The sequence below is a fragment of the Pseudophryne corroboree genome, chromosome 3, assembly GCF_028390025.1.
Source record: "Pseudophryne corroboree isolate aPseCor3 chromosome 3, aPseCor3.hap2, whole genome shotgun sequence".
Taxonomy (NCBI): Eukaryota; Metazoa; Chordata; class Amphibia; order Anura; family Myobatrachidae; genus Pseudophryne; species Pseudophryne corroboree.
Genome location: NC_086446.1, coordinates 35,718,433 through 35,735,338, shown reverse-complemented (window position 1 = coordinate 35,735,338; position 16,906 = coordinate 35,718,433). Strand labels below are relative to the sequence as shown.

General features: G+C 48.5%; 1 protein-coding gene across 1 annotated transcript in view; it reads right to left on the bottom strand.

Annotated features, from left to right (window-relative positions):
• LOC135057116 (uncharacterized) overlaps positions 1 to 16,906 on the bottom strand; it is a 176,804-nt gene that overhangs the window by 142,093 nt on the left and 17,805 nt on the right. Inside the window, 1 exon segment of the mRNA XM_063963015.1 lies at positions 14,165 to 14,243. Coding sequence (XP_063819085.1) covers positions 14,165 to 14,243 — 79 coding nt within the window.

Here is a 16,906-nt window from a genome sequence, read left to right as displayed (position 1 = left end):
CAACTTGGAGTCCTCCAAGTCCCTAGTAGCCGCAGGCACCACAATAGGTTTGGTTCAGGTGAACGCTGAAACCACCTTAGGGAGAAACTGAGGACGAGTCCTCAATTCCGCCCTGTCCGAATGGAAAATCAGATAATGGCTTTTACAGGATAAAACCACCAATTCTGACACGCGCCTGGCCCAGGCCAGAGCCAACAGCATGACCACTTTTTCTGTGAGATATTTTAACTCCACAGATTTAAGTGGGTCAAACCAATGTGACTTTTTTGGAACCCAAAAACCACCTGGAGATCCCAAAAGTGCCACTGAAGGCACAAAAGGAGGCTGTATATGCAGTACCCCTTTAACAAATGTCTGAACTTCAGGGACTGAAGCTATTTTTTTTTTTTTTTGGAAGAAAATTGACAGAGCCGAAAATTGAACCTTAATGGACCCCAAATTCAGGCCCATAGATACTCCTGTTTTCAGGAAATTTAGGAATCGACCCAGTTGAATTTCCTCCGTCGAGCCTTACTGGCCTCGCACCACGCAACATATTTTCGCCAAATGCGGTGATAATGTTACATCCTTCCTGGCTTTGATCAGGATAGGGATGACTTCATCCGGAATGCCTTTTTCCTTCAGGATCCGGCGTTCAACCGCCATGCCGTCAACGCAGCCGCGGTAAGTCTTGGAACAGACAAGGTCCTTGCTGGAGCAGGTCCCTTCTTAGAGGTAGAGGCTACGGATCCTCCGTGAGCATCTCTTGAAGTTCCGGTTACCAATTCCTTCTTGGCCAATCCGGAGCCACTAATATAGTGCTTACTCCTCTCCATCTTATCAATCTCAGTACTTTTGGTATGAGAGGCAGAGGAGGGAACCCATACACTGACTGGTACACTCGCGGTGTTACCAGAGCATCTACAGCTATTGCCTGAGGGTCCCTTGACGTGGCGCAATACCTGTCGAGTTTTTCCCAACGGTTTATAATCATGTGGAAAACTTCTGGGTGAAGTCCTTCCTCTCCCGGGTGGAGGTCGTGCGGAGGAAAACTGCTTCCCAGTTGTCCACTCCCGGAATGAAAACTGCTGACAGTGCTATCACATGGTTTTTCGCCCCGCGAAGAATCCTTGCAGCTTCTGCCATTGCCCTCCTGCTTCTTGTGGCACCCTGTCTGTTTACGTGGGTGACTGCCGTAATGTTGTCCGACTGGATCAACACCGGCTGACCTTGAAGCAGAGGTCTTGCTAAGCTTAGAGCATTGTAAATGGCCCTTAGCTTCAGGACATTTATGTGAAGTGATGTCTCCAGGCTTGACCATAAGCCCTGGATATTCCTTCCCTGTGTGACTGCTCCCCAGCCTCGCAGGCTGGCATCCGTGGCCACCAGGACCCAGTCCCGAATGCCGAATCTGCGGCCCTCTAGAAGATGAGCACTCTGCAACCACCACAGGAGGGATACCCTTGTCCCTGGTGACAGGGTTATCCGCTGAAGCATCTGAAGATGCGACCCGGACCATTTGTCCAGTAGGTTCCACTGGAAAGTCTTGCGTGGAGTCTGCCAAATGGGATTGCTTCGTAGGAAGCCACCATTTTTACCCAGAACCCTTGTGCATTGATGCACTGAGACTTGGTTCAGTTTTAGGAGGTTCCTGACTAGCTCGGATAACTCCCTGGCTTTCTCCTCCGGGAGAAGAACCTTCTTTCTGGACTGTGTCCAGGATCATCCCTAGGAACAGAAGACAAGTCGTCGGAACCAGCTGCGATTTTGGAATATTGAGAATCCAATCGTGCTGCCGCAACACTACCTGAGATAGTGCTACACCGATCTCCAACTGTTCCCTGGATCTTACCCTTATCAGGGAATCGTCCAAGTAAAGGATAACTAAAATTCCCTTCAAAGGAATATCATCATTACGGTCATTACTTCAGTAAAGACCCGGGGTGCCGTGGACCATCCCTACGGCAGCGTCCGAACTGATAGTGACAGTTCTGTACCATAACCTGAAATACCCTTGGTGAGAAGGGTAAATTTTGACATGAAGGTAAGCATCCTTGATGTCCCGAGACATCATGTAGTCCCCTTCTTCCAGGTTTGCAATCACTGCTCTGAGTGACTCAATTTTGAATTTGAACCTCTGTATGCAAGTGTTCAAAGATTTTAGATTTTAGATTTTAAAATCGGTCTCACCGAGCCATCTGGCTTCGGTACCACAATAGTGTGGAATAATACCCCGTTCCCTGTTGCAGGAGGGGTATCTTAATTATCACCTGCTGGGAATACAGCTTGTGAATGGCTTCCAAAACTGCCTCCCTGTCAGCGGGAGACGTCGGTAAAACAGACTTTTGGAAACGGCGAGGGGGATACGTCTCGAATTCCAATTTGTACCCCTGAAATATTACCTGAAGGATCCAGGGGTCTACTTGCGAGTGAGCCCACTGCGCACTGAAATTCATTGAGAACGGGACCCCACCGTGCCTGAACTTGTAAAGCCCTAGCGTCATACTGAGGGCTTGGCAGAGGCGGAAAAGGGTTTCTGTTCCTTGGAACTGGCTGATCTCTGCAGCCATTTTCCTCTCCCTCTGTCACGAGCAGAAAAGAGGAACCCTTTTGTCTGCTTGCCAACCAGGACTGCGCCTGATAATACGGCGTCTTATTTTGAGAGGCGACCTGGGGTACATCCCCTTTTTTAAGGCAATACTTCCAAATGCCGTTTGGAATCCGCATCACCTGACCACTTTACTGGTATAATTGGACAACGCACTTATACTTGATGCCAGTCGGCAAATATTCCGCTGTGCATCATGCATATATAGAAATGCATCTTTTAATTGCTCTATAGGCAATAATATACTGTCCTTATCTAGGATATCATATTTCCAGTCAGGGAATCCAACCACGCCAACCCAGCACTGCACATCCAGGCTGAGGCGATTGCTGGTCGCAGTATAACACCAGTATGTGTGTAAATACATTTTAGGATACCCTCCTGCTTTCTATCAGCAGGATCCTTAAGGGCGGCCATCTCAAGAGAGGGTAGAGACCTCGTTCTTACAAGCGTGTGAGTGCCTTATCCCCCCTAGGGGGTGTTTCCCAACGCACCCTAACCTCTGGCGGGAAAAGGTATACTGCCAATAACTTTTTAGAAATTATCAATTGTTATCGGGGGGAAACCCACGCATCATCAAACACCTCATTTTATTTCTCAGATTCAGGAAAACTACAGGAAGTTTTTCCTCACCAAACATAATACCCCTTTTTTGGTGGTATTCATATTATCAGAAAAGTGTAAACTTTTTCCATTGCCTCAATCATGCAATGTGTGGCCCTATTGGAAATCACGGTTGTCTCTTCACCGTCGACACAGGAGTCAGTACCCGTGTCGGCGTCTGTATCTGAGGTAACGGGCGCTTTAGAGCCCCTGTATGAGACGTCTGGACATGCACAAGCTGAGTAGCCGGCTGTCTCATGTCAACCACTGTCTTTTATACAAAGCTGACACTGTCACGCAATTTCAACAGTACATCCACTCAGGTGTCGACCCCCTAGGGGGTGACAACACTATTACAGACACTCTACTCCGTCTCCTCATCATTTTTCTCCTCATACATGTCGACACAAACGTACCGACACACAGCACACACACAGGGAATGCTCTGATAGAGGACAGGACCCCACTAGCCCTTTGGGGAGACAGAGGGAGAGTTTGCCAGCACACACCAGAGCGCTATATATATACAGGGATAACCTTATATAAGTGTTTTTCCCTTTATAGCTGCTGTATTGTTTATACTGCGCCTAATTTGTGCCCCCCTCTCTTTTTTAACCCCTTTCTGTAGTGTAGTGACTGCAGGGGAGAGCCAGGGAGCTTCCCTGCAACTGAGCTGTGAGGGAAAATGGCGCCAGTGTGCTGAGGAGATAGGCTCCGCCCCTTTCTCGGCGTCCTTATCATCCGTTTTTCTGTATGTTTTGGCAGGGGTTAAATGCATCCATATAGCCCAGGAGTTATATGTGATGCATTTATTTTAGCCATATAAGGTTTTTATCGATTTATTGCGTCTCAGGGCGCTGCTTCCCCCAGCGCCCTGCACCCTCAGTGACCGGAGTGTGAAGTGTGCTGAGAGCAATGGCGCACAGCTGCGGTGCTGTGCGCTACCTTATCTGAAGACAGGATCGTCTTCTGCCGCCGATTTTTCCGGACCTCTTCGCTCTTCTGGCTCTGTAAGGGGGCCGGCGGCGCGGCTCCGGGACCCATCCAGGCTGAACCTGTGATCGTCCCTCTGGAGCTAATGTCCAGTAGCCAAGAAGCCCAATCCACTCTGCACGCAGGTGAGTTCGCTTCTTCTCCCCTTAGTCCCTCGATGCAGTGAGCCTGTTGCCAGCAGGTCTCACTGAAAATAATAAACCTAAACTAAACTTTCACAAAGAGCTCAGGAGAGCCCCTAGTGTGCACCCTTCTCGTCGGGCACAGAAAATCTAACTGAGGCTTGGAGGAGGGTCATAGGGGGAGGAGCCAGTGCACACCAGGTGATCCTAAAGCTTTCTTTAGATGTGCCCTGTCTCCTGCGGAGCCGCTATTCCCCATGGTCCTTACGGAGTTCCCAGCATCCACTAGGACGTCAGAGAAATAAGTATTAAGAGTAACATAATCCCAGCCTACTTAAAGGCAGCACAGCACGGGATTGGCTAACACTTACCCACAGGTGTAGCACAAGTGCTCACAGGTGCTCATTTGGTCTCCAACATGGCCGCCTCCTATAGTGCAGACACACAGCGGCACCTTCGGCCATTCGGTCCCCGCACTCCCGGCTCCCAGAACCTGCATCACCTCTGCCGCTGACCACGCCGCGTCCCCACACGGCTGCACAGCATCGCAAGCAACCGCAACGAACGGACCCCAGAACCCACAGTGGTAAGTGATCGGTTCGTGACACCTAGAAGCAATACTGATCAAGTGTCCTCATAAGACTGCTTTGTGTGCCATCCAGAGTGTGGATCTGGAAATGTCTGGGTGGTCATTCATGTACACTCCACACATATCCTCACATGTCTTCTCATTCGTCACTTTCCTTTCCTCTCGAACCCGGTTCATCATTGCTGTATGACCATATCATACATCCCACCAAGAACCTTTGCAATCTGGCGGGCAACTACGCATTAGATAGCACCTTTCCTTGTGTATACATGCCTATTTCCCTATAGATTGTAAGCTAGCGAGCAGGACCTTCCTACCTCCATGACTGTTTGTTATCACCCAGTTTGTTATCTCATTGCTATTTCCAATTGTAAAGCGCAACGGAATTTGCTGCGCTATATAAGAAACTGTTAATAAATAAATAATAAAGTAACCTTTAATGTGAGACTTAAGGTTTGAGAGCACGATTGGGTTATTGAGGAGATTCATTAAGACGCCAAGTCATGGGGCAAGGGCGGGGAACTAGGCCAGAGATGTCAATAGAGATGGTAGCGTGGTCAGGCCAGATGAGGGGGTAGACTTTGCCTGACTGAAGGTGGAGAGCGAGATCATGGCTAAGGAGAATCATCAATGCGGGAATATAAATTGTGTGGGTTGGAATAAAACGTATATTCACAAGCGGGTGGATCTTTAACTCTCTAGGAGTTATAGAGGAGGTGGGATTTCATGAGGCTGAGGAGTGATCAAGAGCGTCAAGAATCCAGAGAGGATGGAGATACAGAAGAAGAACGATCGAGGGTATTGTTGAGTATTGTATTGAAATCTCCAGCATTAATCAGCTCACCTTGACGCAAACGAGAGATTATAGGGTCCAGTTTGGAGAAAAACACATTCTGAGATTGGCTAGGGGCGTAAACATTTACCAGAGTACATCATTTATTATTAAGCTTGCCCACTAAAATGAGAAAACGCCCTTCTTTGGCTGCAAATGAGTCGGAAAGTTCAAAAGTGAGATGGCAAGCAAATAGGAATGCGACCCCCAAGTTTTTTAACATTATGATCGTAAGCATGGCAAATGTCAAGACAGAATCTGGGTGGGACTTATGCGAAAAATGGGTTTCCTGCAAGAAGACGAAGTCTCCCTGATGAAGTCTGAGAGTGGCAAAGAGCTTTCTGCTCTTTTAGGGGTTATTGAGCCTCTTCACATACAGCATAGAACGTGGAGACCCATGGGCATTGAACTGAGGGGTGAAAGCCAGTAAGATTGCAAGAAATATCATCGAGAATGTTATAGCGCATACAGGGAGGTCTGCAGAATAAGAGCGAATGTCGGAAAGAAGTGAAAGGAAGAGTACAGTGTGGTGAGTTAGGGAGAGAGGAAGGAATGGGAAGGGGAGACAGGATAGATGGTCTCTCTGCAAAGGTGTTGATTGCAGGAGGGGTAACTATATGGCCACAGGGCACAAAGGTCAGTAATAGGGCAAAAAAACCCAAGGAGGAGTGGCCAGACCACAGGAAGGCGCATCATATGGTTGACAGGGGAGAATGGACCCCTCTTGGGGGACGTGAGAAGGTAAGCTGGAAGCGAAGAGGAAAAAGGTGTGGATCAGGCAAGGTGGGGAAAGGAAGTATAAAACAAAATAGAAGTGTGGCCGGAGACATCCCAGTCACATGTGTAATGGCCGCCACAGCACTGAAGGGGTTAACCTAACCCTCCATGTCTGGCGTCATTTTACTGGAAAATAGGCACTTTGCGACACTTTTGAATGGACCTAGGTGCTAGGCACAAACTTTAAATGTTATGGGCGATAGGTATTAAAATCCTGTTTTTTTAAAACACATGATGCCTATCGGTAAATCCTTTTCTCCTAGTCCGTAGAGGATGCTGGGGTCCACTTCAGTACCATGGGGTATAGACGGTTCCGCAGGAGCCATGGGCACTTTAAGACTTTTCTAGCGTGAACTGGCTCCTCCCTCTATGCCCCTCCTCCAGACCTCAGTATAGGAACTGTGCCCATGGAGACGGACATTTCGAGGAGAGGATTTACTTTTAAGTTAACGGTGAGATTCATACCAGCTCACACTTCAACCATGCCGCACACATGGCATTCAACAAAACACTGAACATTACAGCAACCGTGCTGAAAATATTTTTAACAAATTAACAACTGCAGGTAAAGTACGCACTGGGCTGCATCCTCTACGGACTAGGAGTAAAGGATTTTCCCGGTAGGTATTAAAATCCTGTTTTCTCATACGTCCTAGAGGATGCTGGGTTCCACTTCAGTACCATGGGGTTATACCAAAGCTCCAGTGTGGGCGAGAGAGTGCGTATGACCCTGCAGCACCGATTGACCAAACTTGAGGTCCTCATCGGCCAAGGTGTCAAACTTGTAAAACTTAGCAAACGTGTTTGCCCCGGACCGAGTAGCTGCACGGCAAAGTTGTAACGCCGAGATTCCCCAGGCAGCCGCCCAGAATGAGCCCACCTTTCTAGTTGAATGGGCATTCACCGAATTTGGTATCGGCAATCTTGCCATGGAATGAGCATGCTGAATCGTACCTCTGATCCAGCGCGCACTGGTCTGCTAAGAAGCAGGACACCCAATCTTGTTGGGAGGATACAGGACAAACAGAGCCTCTGTTTTCCGTATACGAGCTGTTCTTGCGATATAAATTTTCAAAACTCTGACCACATCCAGAGACTTTGACGCAGCGAAGGTGTCAGTAGCCACTGGCACCACAATAGGTTGGTTCATGTGGAAAGAAGAAACCACTGACGAGTCCTCAACTTCATGAAAGATTAAATAAGGACTCTTGTGGGACAAGGCCGCTAACTCAGACACCCGCCTTGCGGATGCCAAAGCCAACAGGATGACCACTTTCCAAGTAAGAAACTTCAACTCCACCTGTAAAGGTTCAAACCAATGTGATTGAAGGGACTGCAACACCACGGTAAGATCCCATGGTGCTACTGGGGGCACAAATGGAGGTTGGATGTGCAACACACCTTTCACGAAAGTCTGAACTTCTGGAAAGGAGGCCAATTGTTTTTGAAAGAAAACCGATAAGGCTGAAATCTGCAGCTTAATTGAGCCCAACTTTAGGCCCGCCTCCACTCCTGCTTGTAGAAAATTGAGAAAACGTCCTAGCTGAAACTCTTCCGCAGGAGCCTTCTTGGATTCACACCAAGACACATATTTTCTCCAAATGCGGTGATAATGTCTAGACGTTACCCCTTTCCTGGCCTGAAGAAGTTTGGGAATTACTTCACTGGGAATACCTTTTCTGGTTAAGATTTGGTGTTCAACCGCCATGCCGTCAAATGCACCCGTGGTAAGTCTTGGTATACGCACGGCCCCTGCTGCAACAGGTCCTCGCATAGAGGAAGAGGCCAGGGATCTCCTATGAGTAATTCCTGAAGATCTGGATACCAAGCCCTCCTTGACCAGTCCGGGACAATGAGGATCGCTTGAACCTTTGTTCTTCTTATGATCTTTAGAACTTTTGGAATGAGAGGCAGTGGAGGGAATGCATACACCGACGGAAACACCCATGGTGTCACCAGTGCATACACTGCTATTGATTGAGGGTCCCTCGACCTGGAACAATATATCTGAAGCTTCTTGTTGAGACGAGATGCCATCATATCTATTTGAGGAATTCCTCAAAGACTTGTCACTTCTATGAAGACCTCCTGATGGAGGCTCCACTCTCCTGGATGGAGATCGTGTCTGCTGAGGAAGTCTGCTTCCCAGTTATCCACTCCTGGAATGAAGATCGCTGACAGAGTGCTTGTATGTTTTTCCGCCCAGCGGAGAACCTTTGTGACTTCTGCCATTGCCGCTCTGCTTTTTGTTCCGCCTTGGCGGTTTATGTACGCTACTGCTGTAACATTGTCCGACTGGATCAGTACGGGCAGATTGCGAAGATGTTCCGCCTGCACAAGGCCGTTGTAAATGGCCCTTAACTCCAGAACGTTTATGTGGAGACAGGTTTCCTGGCTTGACCATCTTCCTTGGAAGTCGTCCCCCCCCCGCGTGACTGCTCCCCATCCTCGGAGACTTGCATCCGTGGTTACTAGGATCTAGTCCTGGATCCCGAACCTGCGCCCCTCTAGGAGTTGAGAACTGGTCAGCCACCACAGGAGTGATACCCTGGTCTTGGAAGACATGATTATCCTCCGGTGCATGTGTAGGTGGGATCCGAACCACTTGTCCAACAGGTCCCACTGAAACACTCTGGCATGGAATCTGCCAAACTGAATGGCCTCGTAGGCCGCAATCATCTTCCCCAGCAACCGAGTGCATTGATGGATTGACACTCTTTTGCTGGTTTCAGAATTTGTTGACCAGAGTCTGAAGTTCCTGAGCCTTTTCCACTGGAAGAAAAACTCTCTGTCGTTCTGTGTCCAGTATCATTCCTAAAAATGATAACCGCGTCGCCGGAATCAACTGTGATTTTGGCAAGTTTAGGAGCCAACCCTGTTGTTGAAGAACTGTCAGGGATAGTGTAACGTTTCTCACCAACTGGTCCCTGGATCTCGCCTTTATCAGGAGATCGTCCAAGTACGGGATAATCGTGACTTCTTGCTAGCGAAGGAGAACCATCATTTCCGCCATTACTTTGGTGAAAATCCTCAGAGCCGTGGACAGACCAAACGGCAACGTCTGAAATTGGTAATGACAATCTGGAATTGCAAACCTCAGTTAAGACTGATGCGGAGGATAAATGGGAACATGTAAGTAGGCATCCTTTATGTCCACCGACACCATAAAATCCCCTTCCTCCAGACTGGAGATCACTGCTCGGATAGACTCCATCTTGAATTTGAATTTCTTAGGTAGAAGTTGAGGGATTTGTTAGGTTCCTGGTGCTCAGAACAGGGGAGATGTTGCGTAGTGAGTCCTGAGCACCAGAACGTGACGCTGAGACAAGGTGTGGTGTGGAAATGGAATGGGAATAGCCCCTGGCACCCTACCTCCGTTGCTCTACCCGTATTGTCGATTCACGCCTGCATGACTATGGTTTCTTGGGCCCATGGCAGCCGCGTTTCAAGGGCGGATTCGGTCTGCCCAACTCTGATGCCCCCGCAGGTCTTAAAGGGAGACAAAGCGTGAACTGAGACAGGGTAATAACAAGGGGACCTCTAACTGAAACAACCAAAGCCAGGGGCTACTAACTAGCCTAAAACTAAATGTATGTGCGGCTTGCCGCCAAAGGAAAAGAACAAAGGAAATGCTGTCCACACGCCGACACAATACTTTTGTGTACCGGCGGTGACAGCATAAGCAGAACCCTCTGCAAAACACCAGTGACAGATATAACCAAGGAATACAGCGGCCAAGGCCGATGGACGCGGCAAAGCCGCTACTCACGGAACCGGTACAAATACTGGCAAACGGACAGGAACCCCCAATGCTGCCGACACAGACTCTCAGAACTGGAGGACAGGCAGAATCCCAAACGACAGACCGGTGGACACCAAGAAGCCAGAAACTCGACCAGGCACAGGCAAAACCACAGGACTTCTGGACAGGAACGCTTCATGGCAGGACACGGGATAAGACACAGGAATCGACACAGGAACCGACACTCAGGAAGCAGCTAGACAGACACTGCTAGACAGGATGTCAGGAACTGGCAGGAACAAGCTCAGAACACAAGCACTCTGGAACACTGGAAACCTAGAAATATCACCAGCGTCTGTGAATTGCACTCAGCCAGCATATAACAGAGAGGCCTAATTAATTATGTCGTGCAGCTGTCCTGTAGCTGTCCTCCACACTGACAAGATGCAATCAGCAGACAGGTGAAGCCAACCACATGGAAACAGGCTGCAATACACAGAATCACCACTGACAGCAAACAATAATCTTCTAAACCAGAGCAAAGGGAAATCCTGGCCTGCAAGAGAACTATAAACATAAAATAGGAATGAACCACTACCTGTGGTTCATAACAGTATCCTCTCCTTAAGGGTGAGCTCCGAGCACCCCATGACACCCACGGGGAACATAAACAGAAGTATAACATAAAATACATAACCAAAATGCAAAACAGGAATGAGCCACAGCCATGGCTCATAACAGGATTTCAGGTTTAGGATTGGGCTGACCGAGCCATCCGGCTTCGGAACCACAAACAGGCTTGAATAAAAGCCTTCTCCCTGTTGTGACTGGGGAACCCTGACGATGACCTGATTTTGACACAACTTTTGTATTGCGTCGCAAACTACCTCCCTGTCCGGAAGAGAAGCTGGTAAGGCCGATTTGAAAAATCGGCGAGAGGGAACGTCTTGAAACTCCTGTTTGCACCCATGGGACACTATTTCCAAAACCCATGGGTCCAGGTCCGAATGAACCCAGAACTGACTGAAGAGTTTGAGACGAGCCCCCACCGGTGCGGACTCCCGCAGAGGAGCCCCAGCGTCATGCGCTGGATTTGGCAGAAGTCGGGGAGGACTTCTGTTACTGGGAACCCGCCACGGCTGGTGATCTTTTACCCTTTCCCCTTCCTCTAGTAGCAAGGAAGGAAGAACCTCGCCCTTTCTTGTATTTATTGGTCCGAAAGGACTGCATTTGATAGTGATGTGTTTTCTTTTGTTGTGAAGGCACATAAGGCAAAAATGATGACTTACCCGCGGTAGCCGTAGATACCAAATCAGCGAGGCCGTCACCAAACAAGGCACCACCTTTATATGGTAGAGATTCCATACTTTTCTAGAGATTCCATACTTTTCTTGGAGTCAGCATCAGCATTCCATTGATGAATCCACAATGCTCGCCTAGCTGAGACCGCCATGGCATTGGCCTTTGATCCCAAAAGGCCAATATCTCTCGCAGTTTCCTTTAGGTAGGCTGCAGCGTCCTTGATATAACCCAGCGTCAAGAGGACGCTATCCCTATCTAGGGTATCTATATCAGATGACAAGTTATCTGCCCACTTTTCAGTAGCACTACTCGCCCACGCAGATGCAATGGCCGGTCTGAGTAGCGTACCTGTGGTCGTATAAATGGATTTTAACGTACTTTCCTGCTTACGATCTGCAGGGTCTTTAAGGGCTGCCGTGCCCGGTGACGGAAGAGCCACCTTTTTAGATAAACGCGATAGGGCCTTGTCTACAATGGGGGGGGTGATTCCCAATTTTCCCTATCCCCAGAGGGAAACGGATAAGCCACCGGAATCCTTTTGGGAATCTGAAACTTTCTGTCAGGACTTTCCCAGACTTTTTCAAATCGAGTGTTCAGTTCATGAGAGGGAGGAAACGTCACCTCAGGTTTCCTTTCCTTATACATACAGACCCTTTTATCAGGGACAGCTGGGTCCTCAGTGATATGTAATACCTCTTTAACCACCACAATCATGTACTGAATGCTCTTTGCCAATTTTGGATCTAATCTGGAATCGCTAAAGTCGACACTGGAATCAGAGTCCGTGTCGGTATCAGTGTCTGCCAACTGGGCCAACGTACGTTTCTGTGACCCTGAGGGGACAAGCCTTTGCAATAACATATCTTCTACAGATTTCTTCCATTCCTGGCTCTGAGACTCAGACTTATCTAGCCTCTTACTAATAAGAGTCACATTAGCATTCAAAACATTTACCCAATCAGGAGTCGGCGGCGCCGACAGGGTCACCCCCACAGCCTTTTTGTCTCTAATATAGCCTCCTCCTGGGAAGAGCACTCAGCCTCAGACATGTCGACACACGTGCACTAAACACCCACAGACACACCGGGCAAATAGGGGACAGTAAAGTCTGTCAGAGAGACACAGAGGGAATTTGTCAGCTCACAACCCAGCGCCAAATCAACGGGTCTGAAGGCACCAAATTATCCTGTGCCCCCCCCCCCCTCCCCTCCCCTCCCCGTTGTGCACCCTGAAACTTGTCAGCAGTGTGAGGAAGGACCAGCGTCTCTGCAGCTAATGTAGAGGAAATGGTGTCGAGTGAGCTGTGAGGAAGAAGTTCCGCCCCCTTAATGGCGCGCTTTAGTCCCACTTATTTTAATAAATAATTATACTGGCGGGGGTTAGGACAGTGCCTTGGCACTAATGTCCCCTCTTGCCAATGGAAATTAGGTTTTTCCAAGCTGCCCAGGGCATCCCCCCCCCCCCCCCCTTCCCGCGCCCTGCACCCTGTAGTGCTGTGTGTGGGAGCCTGGCGCTCAGCGTCCGTTTGCCGCGGTACCTCAGAAAAGCCGTCACTGAAGTCTTCTTTTCTTCTGCTACTCATGTGTCTTCTGACTTTTGGCTCTGTAAGAGGGTGACGGCCGGCTGTGGGAGTGAGCATCTAGGTGTACCCAGCGATCAGCCCCCTCATGAGCTAATGGTGTCCTGTCAGCCAGAAGCAGAGCCATTGAACTCACTAGAAGTTGGTCATACTTCTCTCCCCTAAGTCCCACGAAGCAGGGAGACTGTTGCCAGCAGTCTCCCTGAAAATAAAAAAACTAACATAAGTCTTTTTCAGAGAAACTCAATAGAGCTCCCCTGTAGTGCGTCCAGTCTCACTGGGCACAATTCTAAAACTGGAGTCTGGAAGAGGGGCATAGAGGGAGGAGCCAGTGCACACCCCTATTGAAAGTCTTAAAGTGCCCATGTCTCCTGTGGATCCCGTCTATACCCCATGGTTCTAATGGTGTCCCCAGCATCCTCTAGGACGTATGAGAAATTAATTGTAAAATATAACAGAATATTCTAAAGAAAAATGTCAGGACATCTGTCCATGAGCTGCATCTCAAGAGAATGTGGGTCATGCAGCAAGACAATAACCCAAAGCACACAAGTCATTACACCAAAGAATGGTTAAAGAATAAATGTAAAGCTTTGTAAAGGCCAAGTCAAAGTCCTGACCTTGATCCAATCACAATGTTGTGGAAGGAAACCCACCAACATAACAGAGAGAGCAATGGGGTAAATTTCCACCAAGCCGATGTTCAGGACTAATCAACACTTACCGGAAACGTTTACATGCCGTTTCACATACTATTGCCACTCACAGATATGTGATATTGGATACTTTTCCTCAATAAAAAAAATGAGCAGGTCTAATTTTTTTGACTCATTTGTTTGATTTGGTTCTTTTTACCTACTTGTAGGACTTCTGTAAAAATCTGAGGTAGTTTTATGCCAAATTTCAGGCGAAATATAGAAAACTCTGAAGGGTTCACAAACTTTTAAGCACAACGGAATGTGATTATCAGATGATGTGTGTATATAGGGGGCCCCATGCCTGCTCTACCCTGTACAATAAATTACAGTCTCCTCTTACCCAGTGATGTGAGGGGCCGGTGATTCTCTATCATCACGTCCTTGTACAGACCCCTGTATTCCTCTATATACTCCCTCTCCTGCAGGAGAGATAGACAGTGACATCCTGACACCTTACAGGAACCTGACACACACAGTGATACAGTCATCCCCTGATGTTTCTGTATAATGTCCCATTCCCAGCAGTCAACTCTCCAGTCATCACCCGGACACGTCCCCTGGTGTTACTGTATAACGTCCCATTCCCAGCAGTCACCTCTACAGTCATCACCCAGACACGTCCCCTGGTGTTACTGTATAATGTCCCATTCCCAGCAGTCACCTCTACAGTCATCACCCAGACACGTCCCCTGGTGTTACTGTATAATGTCCTATTCCCAGCAGTCACCTCTCCAGTCATCACCCAGACACGTCCCCTGGTGTTACTGTATAATGTCCCATTCCCAGCAGTCACCTCTCCAGTCATCACCCAGACACGTCCCCTGGTGTTACTGTATAATGTCCCATTCCCAGCAGTCACCTCTCTAGTCATCACCCAGACACGTCCCCTGGTGTTACTGTATAATGTCCCATTCCCAGCAGTCACCTCTCCAGTCATCACCCAGACACGTCCCCTGGTGTTACTGTATAATGTCCCATTCCCAGCAGTCACCTCTCTAGTCATCACCTAGACCAGTGGTTCCCAAACTGTGTGCCGTGGCTCCCCGGGGTGCCTCGGGACACTTGCAGGGGTGCCCTGGGTTGGTGGTCCAGGACCAATTCAAATTATTTATGGTCAATATAATAGGCAAAACTAGTGCTGGTGGCTGTCAGTCATATAATATGTGGACAAACAGAAGCAAATCCTGTCCCTCACCACAAAATTGAGCCTAAGGATGACATATAAACACAATCTACTTAATTTAATATTTCTTTCTAAATTTCTCAATAAGAAATTATTGGCCTAGGGGAGCCGTGAAAAAAATTCTGATATTCTAGGGTGCCGTGATTCAAAAAAGTTTGGGAACCACTGACCTAGACACATCCCCTGGTGTTACTGTATAATGTCCATTTCCCAGCAGTCACCTCTCCAGTCATCACCCAGACACATCCCCTGGTGTTACAGTATAATGTCCCATTCCCAGCAGTCACCTCTCCAGTCATCACCCAGACACATCCCCTGGTGTTACAGTATAATGTCCCATTCCCAGCAGTCACCTCTCCTGTCCTCACCCAGACACATCCCCTTGTGTTACTGTATAAAGCCCCATTCCCAGCAGTCACCTCTCCAGTCATCACCCAGACATATCCCCTGGTGTTACTGTATAATGTCCATTTCCCAGCAGTCACCTCTCCAGTCATCACCCAGACACATCCCCTGGTGTTACTGTATAATGTCCATTTCCCAGCAGTCACCTCTCCAGTCATCACCCAGACACATCCCCTGGTGTTACAGTATAATGTCCCATTCCCAGCAGTCACCTCTCCTGTCCTCACCCAGACACATCCCCTTGTGTTACTGTATAAAGCCCCATTCCCAGCAGTCACCTCTCCAGTCATCACCCAGACACGTCCCCTGGTGTTACTGTATAATGCCCCATTCCCAGCAGTCACCTCTCCAGTCATCACCCAGACACATCCCCTGGTGTTACTGTATAATGCCCCATTCCCATCAGTCACCTCTCCAGTCATCACCCAGACACATCCCCTGGTGTTACCGTATAATGCCCCATTCCTGGCAGTCACCTCTCCAGTCATCACCCAGACACATCCCATGGTGTTACTGTATAATGTCCCATTCCCAGCAGTCACCTCTCCAGTCATCACCCAGACACGTCCCCTGGTGTTACTGTATAATGTCCCATTCCCAGCAGTCACCTCTCCAGTCATCACCCAGACACGTCCCCTGGTGTTACTGTATAATGTCCCATTCCCAGCAGTCACCTCTCCAGTCATCACCCAGACACGTCCCCTGGTGTTACTGTATAATGTCCCATTCCCAGCAGTCACCTCTCTAGTCATCACCCAGACACGTCCCCTGGTGTTACTGTATAATGTCCCATTCCCAGCAGTCACCTCTCCAGTCATCACCCAGACACGTCCCCTGGTGTTACTGTATAATATCCCATTCCCAGCAGTCACCTCTCTAGTCATCACCTAGACCAGTGGTTCCCAAACTGTGTGCCGTGGCTCCCTGGGGTGCCTCGGGACACTTGCAGGGGTGCCCTGGGTTGGTGGTCCAGGACCAATTCAAATTATTTATGGTCAATATAATAGGCAAAACTAGTGCTGGTGGCTGTCAGTCATATAATATGTGGACAAACAGAAGCAAATCCTGTCCCTCACCACAAAATTGAGCCTAAAGATGAAATATAAACACAATCTACTTAATTTAATATTTCTTTCTAAATTTCTCAATAAGAAATTATTGGCCTAGGGGAGCCGTGAAAAAAATTCTGATATTCTAGGGTGCCGTGATTCAAAAAAGTTTGGGAACCACTGACCTAGACACATCCCCTGGTGTTACTGTATAATGTCCATTTCCCAGCAGTCCCCTCTCCAGTTATCACCCAGACACGTCCCCTGGTGTTACTGTATAATGTCCCATTCCCAGCAGTCACCTCTCCTGTCCTCACCCAGACACATCCCCTTGTGTTACTGTATAATGCCCCATTCCCAGCAGTCACCTCTCCTGTCCTCACCCAGACACATCCCCTGGTGTTACTGTATAATGCCCCATTACCAGCAGTCACCTCTCCAGTCA